This window comes from Thalia democratica, chromosome 4 (genome assembly GCF_965202585.1).
Source record: "Thalia democratica chromosome 4, ktThaDemo2.hap1.1, whole genome shotgun sequence".
NCBI classification, from domain to species: domain Eukaryota; kingdom Metazoa; phylum Chordata; class Thaliacea; order Salpida; family Salpidae; genus Thalia; species Thalia democratica.
Window position 1 is genome coordinate 67,905,834 of NC_139168.1, and position 17,749 is coordinate 67,923,582.

At 25.3% G+C, this 17,749-nt stretch overlaps 2 protein-coding genes across 2 annotated transcripts; one reads left to right on the forward strand and one right to left on the reverse strand.

Annotated features, from left to right (window-relative positions):
• Nucleotides 1-2,037: 2,037 nt before the first annotated feature.
• On the reverse strand, nucleotides 2,038-3,260 carry LOC145833609 (hsp70/Hsp90 co-chaperone CNS1 homolog). Its single transcript, XM_082940763.1, has 2 exons — nucleotides 2,576-3,260; nucleotides 2,038-2,480 (listed from the first exon to the last, which is right to left on the reverse strand). Exons 1-2 carry the CDS (start codon nucleotides 3,258-3,260, stop codon nucleotides 2,038-2,040), a joined length of 1,128 nt encoding a protein of 375 aa, XP_082796889.1.
• A 12,696-nt stretch (nucleotides 3,261-15,956) lies between these two features.
• Nucleotides 15,957-17,204, forward strand: LOC145833610 (kelch-like protein 7). Its single transcript, XM_082940764.1, has one exon. It carries the CDS (start codon nucleotides 15,957-15,959, stop codon nucleotides 17,202-17,204), a length of 1,248 nt encoding a protein of 415 aa, XP_082796890.1.
• Nucleotides 17,205-17,749: the final 545 nt, after the last annotated feature.

The window sequence follows — 17,749 nt, forward strand, 5'->3', positions numbered from 1 at the left end:
TGAAGTGTATAAATAATTTAAAAAGAAGTTTTAAGTTTTAAGAAAAATAAATAGTAGTATTTAAATAAATAGTGAAAAATTCTAAACATTGCGATAATGGTTTTAGTGTTTCATAGATAAGATCTTGGGTTTCTTTTAACACTTATGGTGTTTATTAAAGATTTAATTTAAGTAAAATGACACTTTTAATATTTATCTCGTAATTAAATTACCTCAAAAGTTTTAATTTCATTTTAAGTTTAACGTTTAAATTGGCGGTTAAAATTTTAAAATGTATTAGATTTTAATATACATCTACAAATATTTAAAACCTTTTATTTGTTTATTCAACAGCTTTTAATGAGCTTTAAAACACCTAAAAATTAGAATAGAACGTACTATAATGTTTTTTTAATCTAAGGTTCTACTAATGCTTTTATTGGTTTTACAATTAAAGCTTTAAATTACAAATTTATTTGCTTTAAAATATATATTCTTTTTATCAGCTTAATTTCAAGCAAATTGTATCTAAATAAACCGCTTATTACTGTGAATTCATTGAATATGTTTATTGTAAATTTTCGGGCTAAACCTTTTATGATTAAAAACTTAATTAAGACTTTAGCTAAACTACATAAATAAAATATCTTGTTAAAACTTGTGCAAGAAACAGTTTAAATATCAAAACGATTTACAACTTAAATTTTTAAGTAGCTATAAAGTACTTCAACAAAATTTATTAACAATTATTTTCTATGATTAACAAGTGAAAAGTGTTTAAACATTTTTATCATTGTTTGAAAATATTTATTGATTTTATAACTGCAACGTTTATAGATCATAGATTTAGATTTATTTAAAACAAAGTTTGGTTTATGATTCAAAGAACTACTTTATTTATATCTATCTATTAAAACATCAGTAAACTTCTACTTTGTTTTCATCGTAATTATTTCGTTTAAAAACGTTTAATAAAAAAATTTTTTTAATCATTACTCAAATTAACTTTTTTATCAACAAAAAAGTCTTATAAAATTTAAACCAGGTGTTTGTTAATGTAGCAATTAAAATTTTTTGTTCTATAAAATTTAAACTTATATGTAAGCATCCTAATTTGCTCTGCATTTTATATTTTGTGCTGTTTGTTTAGTAAGTCACTAGCTTTTAATAATTGTATAAAACGAAACAAAAATTTCTAATACTTTTCTATTAATTGTTTAAATAACCACCAAAAGTATAACTATTTTTTAAGTTATCAATTACTCGTTAATTAAAAAAAAGTATTATTGTAGTACTAAAAGAACAAAGAACTTAAAATAAAAGCAACAAATTAAATATATAACCTTTTTATAAACAAACCACGTTTTATTAAAAAAGTTTTATTAAAAGTTTATTTTTTTAAATTAGAATTTTGTAAAACAATACAAATCAAACAAAATTTTTTTAAAACAAAATACACTATTACAAAAAAACTTTTTTTGTTTTTTTTTTTAATAGAAAATTTAGTTATTTAGTTTTTCAAAAATTCCTTCCGACTTAATTTTTTAAATTCCTGAAAGTTAAATAAGTTATCTCAAAAAATTGCTAGATTTACGATGAAAAACAACATTTACAAAAGTTTTTCACAAAGAGTGGCCACAATTATTTATCATCATAACTAGTTCATGATTACAGTAATTAATACTTTGACAATATAAAAACTTAAGTTCATTTATATTTTTTTTCCTTTCCTAAAATTTTAAAGCCACTGCAAAAAAAAAAAACTGTAATTATGGTTTAAACCTCCATCTTATAAAAAAATAGTCTAAAATTTATTACACAATAATTAACTTTTATATTTTTTTAAGAATTTCCTAAAAACAAAGTGTTTATACTATATACAAAGATCAATTTTAACAATTTATTTTTGCTAGATACAACAGAGAAAAAAACAGACACTGTTTATAAGAATTTATTAGTACATTACTTTTAAAACATTTGACAAAACATTAGACATAACAAGCTAAATAAAGATTTATCTTATATATCTTACTAGCATTACTAAAAATCAAAATTGGTCTACAGAGGAAGTTTGTAAATTTCGGTATACTTTTCAAGAAATTTTGAACGGAAAGATGAACTTTTTGCTAAAATCACAAAACCAGGAGTACCATTGCGAACAACAACTTTAGGAGAAGATAATATTTTTCTCAAGTCGACGTCCAATGGAACTTCGTAAAGTTTTTCTTTTTTGCAATTTTCAACAAAAACATCAAGGTTTCCAACTGTATATTCACAATGTTCATCCCAAGGTGCTTTGTGACGAAACAATTCTTTAACCTGGTCAGAAAAACGCGTGTTTTCTCCAAAACCTTCAGTAAAGTCACTTGTTTTGTATTCTGGGTACATTATCAAAACAGGCCAATACAGTAAGTTTTCTTTTAGAGCAACAATATTTCCTGTTGGGCTGGTTATTTGCTTCATAAACAGTTGAACTTCACTCAACTCTTCATCTTCTTCATCTGAATCATCATTTTTTCAAGCACATTAGAGTCTAAAGTAACGCCTCTTTTCAAAACTGCATCCATGAGTTTTTTGTTTTTATTTTCAACTTTACGCTGTTCCATTTTCTTTTTTCTCTGGTCCCTCTCAGCTACTTTTTTAGCAGTGCAAGCGTCAGCAATACATTTTAGGGCAAACTCATTACCTGCTTCAATGCTTATAATAATTTTACACCAATCAACAGCCTGATCGTAACGTTTCAACATTTTAGAACACTGTGCGCATCTAATTAAAGCTTTTAAACGTTGTGGCTCCAATTTTGTAGCAGCATATGCATCTATGTAGGATGATCTGTAGTTTTCCAGATAAAAATCAGCAGCAGCCCTATTAGTATACAGAACAGCTTCTAACTGTTTATCTTTACTGTCCATTTTCAAAGCTTTAGTATAGGCCAGACGCGCTTGCGAGTACATTTTGTTTTTAAACCAAAAATTTCCATCTATTTTATGAGCTAATGCCTTATCCTGAGGAGAATCATTTTCATCGTACTTAACTTGTTGCAATCCTTTAAGAATTGGATTTTTGTCTATGTCATCTTGAGTTATAATAGCGTCTTTTTTCATGAAAATGGGATGAGTTTCGAGCATATTTTCAAATTCTTCTTCATCAAATTTAGATGATGATTTAATTTTTTTACTCTCATTCATCATAAAATTTTCCAACTCCTCTTCCTGCTTCTTTATCAACTCATCACGATCTTCTGCAGTCCATTTTTTTCTGGTTATTTGTTCAAAATCCATAATGCTAATAAAAACTCTATTAAAAATTTAGCTGATTAACTTCAATCCAATTATAGTTAGTAACTATTGTTGATACCCAAACAAAATTTTTAATGCCAACTAAAAAAAGAATGAGTAAGCTAATCAAACAAGAAAACGTTGTTTGTTAACCCATTTAAAGAGATTTAGTTGCAATTGTTCCTGCATTTTTATTATTTTGAAGCTTACTTATTATTGTTTTTAACAAAATGGATATAAATTTTATTTAAATAGCAATATTTAATATTTATTTTTAAAGTTAGCCTGCTTCAAATATAAACCACAAATAATGTTTGTTGTTTTGTTTTAATTAAAATTGTTTTATGTTTTAAGTAGTAGAAGAATATAAGTATAAGACAACATAAATGACTTGCCAATAAAACTTCGGAAGAAACATATCAGGAAATGCATGGAAAAATAACTAACTGTAAAAATCTTAAAACTATACTGAGATGTTTATAAAAACAAAACTGATCTGAGTCATCTTGAGTTAATGTTAAAGTAAAATCTTGATAAAAATAATTCAATACATCCTGAGTTTCTCTGAGTATGTGGCAACTCTGTAACATGAAAAATTAGTTTTAAGTTTAAGGCTTTTCAAGGTTATATAAAAATGTTTTTTTTTTTTTTCTAATTTTCCAATTCCAGGTTTAGGGTTGCTACTTGTTTTTTTTTAATTTTCTTCCAGTTTTATCAGATTTATTTACAGGTTTTTGAAAGCACATATTTTTTTGATAATTTTTAGTAGTAAATAATTAATTAGTTGAAAAACTGATGTTCAAAAGATATAAGTTACTTAAGAGCAATGCAATTTGTTTTGTTGAGTTTGAAGCTGTACTTAATTCTTCTAAGATGGTTGTTCAAAAGCAACCATGCTCGTTTAATACAAATATCTAAAAGTCTTAAAGATGTAGGTAATGATAGAATAAAACTAAAATAACAACAATTTCTTTACAAAAAAAAAAGAATCTTTAAATCTAAAACTAATTTTTGTAAACAACTTAAATCCTAGAAAACATTATTTGAATTGAAAATAGAAACTAGTTATTAAAAGTAAACAAATAAAACTTTACAAAAAAAATATAACCAGTAATAAATTTAATTGTGATACTATATCTGGAAGGTCTTAACTTAAAGGTCACTGCAATAGAACTGACTTTTTCTCACAATACTCATACTAACATACTATTTCTTCCATCATGATAAATACTTAAATATTAATACACTTAATAATAAATTTATTTGTATATATTATAAAATAGTATCAACAAAATTTCAATGTTAAAAATAATTGTTTCCATAACAACAAAATGTTTCAAGTAATTTAATCTATAAAAATTTAAATTTCACTAAAAAAAATGGGTAATTTCCTAGGATGATGTCGCATCAATATCAAGCTAAAATTATATTTGCTTCAATGTTGTCAATTTTTTTTAAAGTTATCTCGTTTATAGTAGTTATAAGCTAAAAGAACATATTTTACAAATACATGAATAAAACTTTTTTACTATAAACCAATAAAACTTAAATATTTAACTGCTTTTATTTTTAGAATAAAGCAAATGATACAATAACTATTATACATAACTATAGTGTAAAATAAAATCAATTAAGTATTTTAGTTTATAACAAATGAGTTTAAATCTAACTATGTATTTATATAGCTTGTTTAAAACGAAGTATAATTTTAGATCAATCATACAAGGCTTAAAATATTGATTTTTGGCCTAAAATTATGGTTCAAAAAGATATTTAACACAATATAATTTCAGCTTGTTATTAGTGCGACATCATCCTAAGAAATAACCAAAAATGTTTAGACTTTTACAACTAAATTAAAAAATATTTATATTATAACTAAATGTTTGCCTGATGGTGCAGGAGTTCTAATAATGATTTAGAAATCTCTCTTGAGTTAAAAACTTCAAAAAATGAAGAATTAACTTTGTGGCAAACAGATATACAAAATAAAACAACTTAAATAAGAAAATATTAAAATACCATTAAATGATACAAGAATAAAATGAACTTTTAAAGGTTTAAACCCAGTTGGTTGACACATAAACAAAAAATATAAATTTTAAAGAACAAAAGCTTCACACAACCTTTTTATATACAACCAAATAAGTAAAATAAAATTTAACTGATTATATTGGACATTTTTTAATTAAAATTGTACTTACTAGTTCAAAATAATATTATATCAAAAGTTAGTTACACTAAATAACAATTTATAGTTGTAACTAAGAGCATCTTAGTAAAAAGTTTCATAGAAAGAAAATTCTACTTTCAAACTTTTACCTATTATGACATCACAATTGAATTTTTATTTAAAATCTATTTCAGCTGGGCAAAAAAGAGCATTTATTGTTAAGGAAACTTTTTAATCTTTCAGTGTTATAAATTCAACATTCATTATTAAAAGTTTATTTAATAACCAAAACAAAGTCAATATACAAGGTTTTTAGTGATATTCTAAGAATCTTTTATTCTTTTCTTTTTTTTCAGGGGGTTCCTAGGAAGCAGGAAACTAGTCAAAACACGCCCCTGGTAAGGTGACAACCCTGAATTTTTTCTAGGTTTTTTTGCCAAATTATTAAATTTCAGGTTTTTCTTAAATTCCAGGTTTCTCGGCAACCCTGTATAAACTAGGTTAATGTTTGAGTAAAATCCTACAAAATCTAAGTTTTGCATAAAAACTGAAAATTATATTTTAATAACTTTTTTAAGTTATAGAGTGATTTACTACTAAGTACTCACATTCATTCTTTATCCCATACAAAATCTGAAAGAAAGAATTATTGTTTATGGTTTTTTACTCAAATAAAAATATTAAAGAGTAAAATTAAAATACTAATAAAATTTTACATGGTAGTTTAACCTTTGAATTGTTTGGTTTAAAAAGTGATTGAGGTAAGCATTAAATTATTAAAGCATAATTTCAATACTAAATATTTAAATCAAATGTAAGATTTATAAATACTTAATTATTTTCTACTAATTTTTAAACATATTGACACACTAATTTGAAAACCTTTTATTTTATTAGGAAAAAGAAATCATATAAACTACATAATCCACTAATTTAATCTCAATTCACTGTAACAGGGTTGTTATAGAAGGTTTTTTAAAACTTTATTCCAGATTTTTTTATTTTTTATAGGTTTCTTGGTCCATTTTTATCATGACATTTTAAGAAAAAAACTTCCTTGAAAAGTATAAGATACTGAAAAGATAACATAATACTAGTTTTAATGTATTTAACACGAAAGAAATTGTGATTATACAAAGTTACCTAGAATGATGTTTCATCAATATCAAGCTGAAACTATATAATATTTTAATCTATTTTATGTCTTTTTAAACCATAAATTTAGGCTAAAAATCAATTTTATAGTGTAATATGTTAAGTCTAAAAAGAAACTTTGTTTTAAAGAAGCTATATAAATAAATAGTCATTTACTTATTAAAAAAGTATACAAGATAATAACTTTTGAGTAAGTTGTATATTGTATATTTTTTGAGTCAAACTACAAAGTTTCACTAGGTACTTCTAATTATTTTTAAGCTGTAATTAAAAATAGACTTACAGATAATAATTTTAAAAATACTTTATCAATTAAAAAAAAAGCACTATTAGCCTAAAGTTATGGTTACAGAAGGCTTGTAATTTCAGCTTGATATTAGTGTCACTTCATGCTAGAAAAATACCATAAGAGATTTTTAATAGTAACTTTTAAATATGTAATAAAATTTTGTCACCTTAAATGTAAAGATTTTTGAAGTTCCAAGTTTTTTGGTGATTTTATTTAAAGTTTAAGGTTTTTCCAGGATTCTAGGTTTTTTATCTTCTATTAAATCATTATATTAGGATAAGATTCATATGCAAAAGGTTTCTTTGCTATACACTTGAATTAAGGGCACACACTATTCAACATTATTCACAGGAACTTTTGCAATTTTTTTATATACAATATTTGTTTACTACCAACTAGGTCCAAATACCTACAATGTGCATACAAAAATAAAGACATAGATAAGGTGGCAACGGATCAAAATTGCAAAAAGACAAAATTGTAGGAGGTTACTAATATCACGAGGGGGCTAAATTTCACAAAGACAATTATACACCAAGGGTCAGTTTTGCACAAGTTACATTTTTGCACGAGAGTAAAAAAATAATCAAAAAGTAGTGTGTGAGAAACAGAGAAAAAAGCTAAAAGATAAATTAATATAAAACAAAAAAAATAGTTACTGACCGAGGGTAAGGGTTGGGGATAACAGGGATTACAATATTTTTACTAAAAACTAGAATTTATATCTAAACAATAAAAAGTTGTTATATTTTAAGTGTTTATCAGTTTTGTAGTTAACTAACTATTATTTTAATTCTTTCTCAGATGTTTTATTTATCCATGGAACTTAAAACTTATTAACTCACTTCAAATATTTTTTGAACTACTTCAAGTTGTTAAACAAACACTTTTATACAGCATTTTATAATTTCTAAAGAAAATGGAAGTTATATAAATCCTTGTCTATGGTTTAAATTTATATAGTTTCTTCAGATAGTCTAGCTCTAGCTAGTTGGTGAACGATTTAAACTGTTACAGGAGACTTTTTATTGTTTTTTCATTGTGCAGTGTACTGTGCACTTATTTAAATATTTCAGTAATAAATATAAAATTAGAAAATTTCAAGTCCAAATTAACGTTAAAAAGTTTATATGTTTTATAAAAATTAAACTTGCCTATGTTTTGTACTTTCAAGGATATTGTAGTTTTAAGCTAGCTTTAAGTCTATCTAATCAAACGATATATTAAACAAAAGTAAAAAGTATAAAGTAATTTAACATATCGAAAATTAGATAACAAAATATTTTTCTACAATCTTTAACCAACTGCAAGCTTCTTTACAAGGTACTTTTTAATTACTACCGATTTAATGTTAAAACTATCGTTTTATCATTGACGATTTGTAAATAATATATTAAATGTCAAGACTCAAGACTCAAGGCAACATATTGTGACTTTCTGCTGAATATTTCAGCAATGCGTCACTGATATGTTTAAAATTTGTGGCGCTACAGAGCATAAAATGTTTAAAATTTTTAAAATTAAAATCAACTTGTTAATAAAAAATCCAAAACAACTCTAATACTTTAAATGATGTAAAAAAAACTTGCTTATTTTAATTTAACTTAAATTACACTAAACCATTAGTTTTTTAAAATTTCATTAGTGTTTTTATAAACCGCTAAGCACTAAATTTTTTTTTAATAATTACTAATAAAAAATCAATTTTATGTAAGTTTTAAATTAAACAATTAACCAATTTTGGGTAAAAAGTATATAAATATCCATAGTGATTAAGCTTTTATGTTAAAACTCAGAAAATAATAAGAAAACGTGTCAAAAAAAAAGATTTAGACATTATAACTTAACCTGTTTTAACAAAAACAATGATATTTAGTACATTTTGTATTTAAAATAAACAATAAAATGTCGTTTAAACGTCATATATAGATCATTTTTTTTTGTATGTAAATATCAAATTTGATTAATAGATGGTTAGATTGTGCAGGTTCGTACCTTACATGGATGTAAACCCCTGGCATCAACTATAATTCCCTTTTGTGTTTTGGAGGTATATTTTTGGAAGTATTTCCCTTTTGCACACTTAATGGAAGTATCATAGTTGTATAAATAAATAAAAATATGGAAGTGATTGGCTTTGAATCCCCCTATACCCTTAGAAAAATATCTTGTGGCAAATCAGAAATCTGTTTTTCAAACAATGTTTTAGTTCAAAAACAAAGTACATGTAAAAACAATCAGAGGCCTGAGTTACCCTGTAAATATTTTTAATGATCATTTCTTTGAATTCCAAGAAAATTGGCCTTGAAAATACTATAAATTAAATCATATCATATACAGGTTTGCCTTTCTTTGAGTCATAAAATCTTTTCTGAGTAACCTTAAACTTCCTGGAGTTTCCTTGAGTTTTTTTGAAATCCTTAAAAACTTTAATAAACTATTTAAAATTTTTCCAGGGACTTTTTTTAATCTTAAAACTTCCCTTAAATTTTTAGGAAAATCAAAAGTGCTTTGAGTTTCATAGAGTTTTTTAAAGTTAAAAATTTTTTGAGTTTTAATCACATTTTCAAAAATTTGAAAATTCCCTGAGCTTATTAGTGTGTGGCAACCCTATATATTTTATTACATATAAGCCAATGTGAATTCGGTAAATACATAGGATGATGTTGCACCAATATCAAACTGAATTATATTGTATTTGATGTCTTCTTAAGCATAATTTTTGCTAAAAAATTAAATTTTATAAGTACATAAATTAAATTATATATCATAAACTAATAAAACTTAAAAATTTTACCGTTTTTATTAAATAATATAAAGCAATAATATCATTTCAATATTTTATACTGATTATGATATTGTAAAACAAAATCAATAGAATACTTGAGTTTGTCAGAAATAAATTTATTCTTACTATGTATTTAAAGCTTGATTAAAGCAAAGTAAATTTTTTGATTAAGCATTTTTGGCATAAAAAAAATTATTTTAGCCTAAAATTAAAACAATGATGTTAAACATAATTTCAGCTTGATACTAGTGCAACTTAATACTAGGTAATTACTGTGAATTTTTATATAAAAATAATTGACCCAACCACTTATAACCTTATATTAGCAGTAAAAATTATCTTAAGTTAAATTATTAGTTATTAAGTTTTTCTCATGCTACAGGTTTATTACATTTAAACTGTATACAAATTTCTGAAACTGGTAAGGTTTATTATTTGAGAACAGACTTTTGAATTTTAAACCAAGTGTTTTGCTAATTTGTAACAACTTGTGGCACTAAAATATGTTAGTTATCATCAAAATTCACGGTTGGATAGTTTTATCTCTAAGAAAATAGATCAGCCAATCAGCGAGACATTTGTAGAATATTCAGCCTATTAGTATTATTAATACTTTTAAAACTAATGTGAATAGGTTTGTGTGAGGTAAAATTTTTCAGTAATTCAGCTACAATCATAAAATTGAATCTTAAAGTCATTCAAAAAACATAGATAGTCTTAATTTTCAGTTTTTACTTTCAATAACTAAATTTCATCTAATGATTTATTTGCTAAGATTTAAATTATTTTATTAATTATTATTAAAATTAAAATAAAAAAAACATCTTTACTAAATATTTTAAATTAAACTCATATGAATTATGTAAAGAATTAAAAAGTTTAGTTTTATAAATTTCTCAGTAACATTTTCACAATTGAAACATTATGCTTAAAATTGAAACTATTTTTTTGAAATCAAAACAAAAAATATTACTACACAGTTTAATTTCTTTTTTAATCAGGGAATCTTAAAACCTTAACTATGATTACAGTTTCAAGCAAAAAAGTTTATCTGTAAAAATGTAGTAATGCATTGAAGTTTCAGGTAACATCAAATATAATACTTTAATTTATATTTTACTTTATCTTAACTTTTTTAGACAACATGAGTGTTATATATTATTTCTTTTTTATACAACTGAAGGAATATTTACAAATGATAAATTTAGCTTATTAACTTTGATTAACTACATATTGTACTATTTTTTCCTTTTTTTTTCAAAAAATTGAGTACAATACAGACCAGTTTGCTTAACTCAGGCAAAGTTTTAGCCACTCAGAATAATTTTTTGCTTTAAGTAGTAAAAACCCTGGTAATTTCAAGTTTAAGAATTTAGTATTATTCAGGGTTATCACACTCTCAGGTTAGATTGAAAATTCTGAAACTTCAGGCTGTATAATGATGTTTAATGTTTTAGTTTTCAAAGTTTAGGCTAGCTTTGATGTTTTACTTAAATCCTCAATCTACATTTATGTAATTAAAATTTGTTTTCTTAAAAAATGTATTTTTTTGTTTTTTATCTTAAATACATTTCTTATTATTTTGTTACTTTTAGGTATTACTGATTAACTGTATAACGTTTAGCTTCTAGCTTTCACAGTTTATTTTTTAGATATTTTCAAGAACTCGATCCAGCCTACATGATTTTACCTTTTTTTAGGCCACTCTTGTTGATTATCTTGGTTTCAAGAAAAGTCAGTCTGATAATCATACTTATTTAAAAATCAATAACTTTATTATTTTAACTAAATATGCAGCAAAAGCTTTCAATTTATTTCAATGCACTTTTTAAGAGTTTTGAACAATTTTATCAACATAACTTATACTAGAATAATAAAAAAGAAACTGATTTGTATTTTACTAACATCGTTGAGTTATGACTTAAAAAATTAATTCTTTATTTAGAACTATTTAAAGATTTAATCTCATAATATCAAGTAAAGTTTTAATTTCCTCTAAAAGAAAAAATAATTGTAAAACTTAATAACTTTTTTACTTTGAAGAAAAAAAAACGTGTTAATGATATTTTGAATTTCTTTACTTTAACATTATAGCTGAAAATTTTCACAAAATAAATTTTTAATGATTATCACTTTCATGTATTTCTTCAATTAGTTACTTGATTAATTAATTCAGGCTATCAAACTCCTGCTATTATTATAAAGTAAGGTTGTGATTCAAAATAAAGTTACCCTGATATAAATATAAGTTTATTAGTTTTTCTTATTTTCTTAAGACTTATTGATTTTATTTTTACTTTTTTTCTTTTATGTAATATAAGTAGGGTTTTTTTTCTCACGTTATTTAAACAGCTAAGTCTTGTTTTAAAATATTTATTAAGAATAACGTTTTCATAGGTACAGTATAGTATTTTAATTTACAGTATGGTGTGGTACTGCCTAAAAAAAAAAATATATTTTTTTCTTTCTCTAGTTGTTATTAAAGTACTAACTTTAACTTTAAGATTTAGGAATTTAGAATTTATTTAGATTTAAGAATTTATTTATTAACCAAATTGTTTGTAAATCACAAGCAAGTTTACATACAGTTCATAAGACTAAGGATAACATTTTACTCTACTTTTTAAACTGATTCCTTGGTTACCGTTTTAAAAGTGCTTTTACTTTGTATAAATTATTATTGTTTGAGCTCTGAATATATAGAGCCAGGCAACAATGACCATATTTGGAAGTGAACTTAATCATAACCTAATGAGCCAATCAAAATGAGGGTTAGTGAGGCGTGAAAATACTGACCAAGTTCTAGAAAACAAAACAAAACAATTACATATGCTTGTGCAGTCAGTTGTGTATTGTGTAGCTGAGAGAGGGACCTGCTAAAAGAACTCTAATTGAATTTTATTTATTTGATTAAACCTATTTGTAAGTATTGTTTAAATATAAAATTAATATTTAAACTGTATGTTTAGTTGCTTTTAATAATTGAGTAAGATTTACAAGTTTAACAGTTTGTTAAGCCCTTTATAGTTTATTGCTCTAAAAATAATCTTATATAAGCTATGGTTAGTTGTTTTAACAGGGTTGCTACAAGATCAAGAAAAGTCAGAAAATCAGGAAAAGTGAGGAAAAACTAAAAAAAGACAAAAGTCAATAAAAGTCAGGAAATTTATTAAAACTTTAAAAACTGTAAGATTTTATCAATTTAAATATAAAAAGTTTCTTATTTCACAAAGCCTTCAAATGGAAAAAAATAATTGAAGTTCCTTTAAAGTCAGACTGAAAATTCAAAATTTTCCTAGAATTTTACAATATAATTTAATTTACAATGACTTCATTTGGTTTAATTTAATAAAATATCTTTTAAAAAGGTGCAAAATTTTCTATTAACATATTGAACAACCACTCTACTTGAACAAACAGTTTTTGTAAGCTTTTTTAGTGTTGATGATCTGCAGCAACTAAACGTCCATAGTGAAACTGTGATATATACACAAAAGTTTATCTAGCATAATTTTAGAATTGAAGTGTTTTTTGTTTAGGTAAATAGTTGAGCCAGCAAAATTGGGAGTAAAAATAAATGAGTGCAGAAAGTAAAGAAACGAAGCCTACAAATTGTGGCTAGATTTTGATAAAACATTCTCTTCAACAATTGTAGGCGCGGCAGATAAGAATGATTTAAATAAAATGAGGCAAATGGTTTTAACTGCAATGAAAATGAAAAAAGCGGAATGCAAATCAGATTAACAACACCATATCTACATTAAATGAAGAGGTTTAAGTGCTAATAAAGAAACGGAGAAAATAAACTTTGATACATGTAATAAAAAAAATAGTTTTGTTTATTTATGTTAGAAATAACTAAAAAAGTTGTGTCATTTTTCAGACATTCTGTGTTTATAAGGTAATAATACAAGTATTTTGCTGATAGAGCATTTTATTGCAAATACACCAATCATACACAGATGATTCAAAGATGTAATGGCAGTTTGATGATTGAATTTAGCAAAAAAACTGTTGTTTTAACCTGTTTTAAAATTAGATTTAAAGCTCTATATAATTTCAAGTGTTAGATTATGTTTTTTAGAATAAGTTTCAATTAAGAGTTTGAATTAGAAAAGTCAGAAAAATTTCAGGAAAAGTCAGGAAGTTTTTCTCAGCTTAATCTGTGGCAACCTTGTTTTAAGTCTTTTGGAGTAGATTTAAATACTTGACAGTTCTATAACTGTTTTATAGTATACTGCACTAAACCTTTGTTTTTTATAAAGTTTTATTTATTTCAAGGTTGTTCATAAAATAACTCAAAGTTTTTAAATAAATATTTTGTATAGTGTTTTATGGTTCCTATTTATAAAAGATACTTTTTTTAAATTGTCTGTCAGATTTTTATAACGTAGACCAAAATAGCATCTCGTATTTATAAGACAATAATTATATAAGGCTGAAATAAGTTATGTTGAGTAGTATCAATAAATTAAGTGTACGACTATCTATACTTTACACTTATTCAATATTATTAAACATTGCAGACTTTAAAACATGAATATGATTAAAAGTACTGTAAAACGAAAACGAGTTTCATCAGCACGTGATAAAAATATTTTCGCAAAAGACAAAAAGCTTTGTTTTCTCGATCTGTGCAAAGAAAATACTAGGCAACGAATTGATGTTTTGAAACCAGGTGGGTTTTTAAAATAAACTAACACTAACTAAAAAATAAAATTAAAATACAATAATATTAATTAAACTGAAATTAGTACCGTAGAAATTAAAACATAATTTTAGAAATGCACATGTTAAAAACTAGCTATTAGATTTTACCAATATAGAAAGATTTTAAATCAATGTTACAGTAAATAGAACTTTTTTAAACCTAGCAGTTGTAGTTGTTCTAACTCCTCAATTTTGTTGCAAACTGAGGACAAAAAATTTGATTTTTTTTTCCTTTACGATTGAGTCAAAATAATCTATTCGTTTAAGAAATAAATATATAACTACGTATGAGGTTAAGCTAATAATTAAAGATTGCTATATTATTCTTATTCTTAGTCTCAATTCGTTATAAAACTGAAGTAATTTTTAAAATTAGCATATAGCTTGAAGTATTATGATCTTATTTAATTAGTTGCCATTAATTTTCAGCCTAATAGTTGTAGTAAAACTAACTGTAAAAGTTTACCAAATTAAAAAAAACATTTCTCTAATATTATTAGTTATAGAACTTTAGTAGTTTAACAAACTAAATAAGTAATGAAAATTACTCTTCAAAATTATGTGTTTATTGATGAAGGTAAATTTTTTCTAATTTTAATGTTCAAGGCAAAATCGCATTTAATTTTATTTTTAATAATCTTCCTTTCAATAACTTTCAAAATTATCTTTTTTTTTGAAATACTAATAAAATAACGATACTAAAAAATATGTTTTGTTTGTGAGTTAAAATTTTACATCTTAACTAAAAATAAAACTTTTAAAGTAACCATCCGCATGGAGTTGATTAAAAAAAAACTAAAATACATTTATTAAAAAAAAAGAAATATTTTACATATTGCACAATTTTAATTATATTTTTCGAATAATATAAATGAATTGTAAGCGATTAAAGAACGTACTGATAAACTTTAAAGTTTTTTTTATCTCATATAAGTACCGCTGTAGTTTTATTCAAGTTTTTTCTTTAATTTCCATAGGATATTACTACCAACCGAAACTAAATAATAAGTCAGTATAAACTTGCACTAATTGAATCTAAACTTTTAGTAAACATTTAAAAAATTTTACAGGTTTTTTATGAAAAAGGTTTATATTTGTATTGTCAATTAAAAAATTAAGTTCCGAAGAAAATTTCAATATTTTATAACTATATCAAAATATGTAATAACATTATTTATAAAATTTTATTGTGATTATGAAAAATGCACAAGTTTTCTGAAATGTATTTTAGTTTAATTATTAATATATTTTATATATATCAAAAAATTTATACAATAATGGTAGTTGATTAACTATAACTTTAATTACTTAAATTTAAAGTTAATCGAAAGATTTGTTTAGGTTTTTTTGTAATTTTAAAGTTTTAAGTAGAAAAAAATAATAATACTAATTGTCAAAACTTATTCAGAAAATAAGAAATCTAACGAAGAAAACAAAATAAAACTTGTAAAAGTTAGCAAAGTTTTGATGGATGAAAAAACAGCAAATCAAGCAATTAAATGGATTAAAGATAATGTAACTGTACCTAACTGTATAACATATTTTTCCTTTTGTCGACTATTTAGACTCGAGGAACTTTCCAACATGTCTTTACGCCTCATTGAGCGTTGGTTTACTACTGCTGCAGGTTCAAAGGACTTTCTAGAGTTAGACTTTACATTAGTAGCAGCAATATTAAACAGTTCTGAGTTACTGATCGATTCGGAGCTGCAAGTATTCAGTGCAATGAACGCCTGGTTGAATCATAATACTATTGAGCGAAGTAAATATGCGAAATATCTCTTGCAAACAGTTCGTCTTTCATTGTTAACAGTTCCTGCTTTGAACAATATGGTAGACCAGAATATGTGGATAGTTGAGGACTTGGAGTGTCTTGATGTTATAAAGAAAACTATCAGGAACAAAAAAGAGTTTAAATATAGGGATGCTCCATCTAACAACAGGCACTGTAGCCAAGATAGTTTTACTTTTGTTTTTGTCGGCGGTCAAACAAAATTTCAAGTTCTTAAAAATTGCTTTACTGTTGATGTCAACAACCATTCAAAAGTGAGTAATTTGTCAGAAATAAACCATGCGCGAACCAATTCCGAAACGTTTTGCATCAAGGGTGAAATTTACGCACTAGGTGGCAACGACGGTTACTATGACAACAGCAATGTAAGATGGGACCCGGTGACGCCCGTTGAAAAATATTCACCTGCCACTGACACTTGGAGCGTCGTAAGTAAAATGTACGATGTTCGTGCTGATTTTTGTGCGTGTTCGTTTATGGATAAAATTTATTACATCGGAGGACGCTACTTTTCTATAAACATCACTAAAAACTGTCTCGAGTTCAACACGGCAACCTCGACTTGGAAGGCGGTTGCCAGAACGCAATCTGCGAGGAAGAACGCGGCGTGCGCCGTGTTCGAAGGAAGAATCTTCGTTTCTGGCGGGTGCAACAACTACAACGGAATAATGAGCAGCGTCGAGGCGTACGATCACGTTGATGACTCGTGGTCGAACATGCCCGCCATGGTTGAACGGAGGGAACGCCACAAATCAGTTGCTCACAAGAACAAGCTGTTCGTGTTTGACGGTCGTTCTTCGACCAGTTTCGAAGTTTTCGATTCTTGTTGCAGCAAATTCGTTTTGTTGCGCACGCCTCCTGCGGACTTTTTGTCGTTTTTTGACAACTCTAAAGTCACTTCAGTTGGAAACAAGATTCTCTTTTTCTGTTACGGATCGATATTTCTTTATGACGTAGAAAGTAACGTGTGGTCGGGAAAAGTTTGCAAAGCAATTCACCAGGTTTACGACTTTTCTTACGCTAAACTACCAAAAATGTAGTAGAAATAATGGAATAACCGGTCATCAACAGTTAAAAACTAAAGTAGTTTTGTTGCTACCATAATATTTTTGCGTTAAACTTTTATTGTGCTTTATTAGAAGTTTTAATAGTTAAATATCTAACTAAGTTGTTGGTTCATCGATGCACAAAGAAGTTTTTTTAGAAGCAAACGTTTTTTTTTTCTTGTTAATCGTTGTTAGTTTTTTCCGAAGTTATCGTATACACCACCTAATTTTTTTCGTTGATAAAGTAATGTCTGAGGTGTTTTTAATAGTGCTTTTTAAAGTAATCTTGTTGAAAAGGTCCATAGCTGTTTTAATTTCTTTAAAGGAGGCCGTTTAAAAAAAAGTTAGGGAAACCCTGGTCTAAAACTTAAAACTTCTCTCTTTAGTTTCTACAAGAAAACCATTTTTTTAAGACAAACATATTTATCTTTCTTCATAGATTTGAATTTTTTTTGCTGATTCACAATTTTTAAAATCTACATCTTTTTATTTATGTTTGCACAAATACAACGATTGTATAATAAAATTTTTTGTAACTA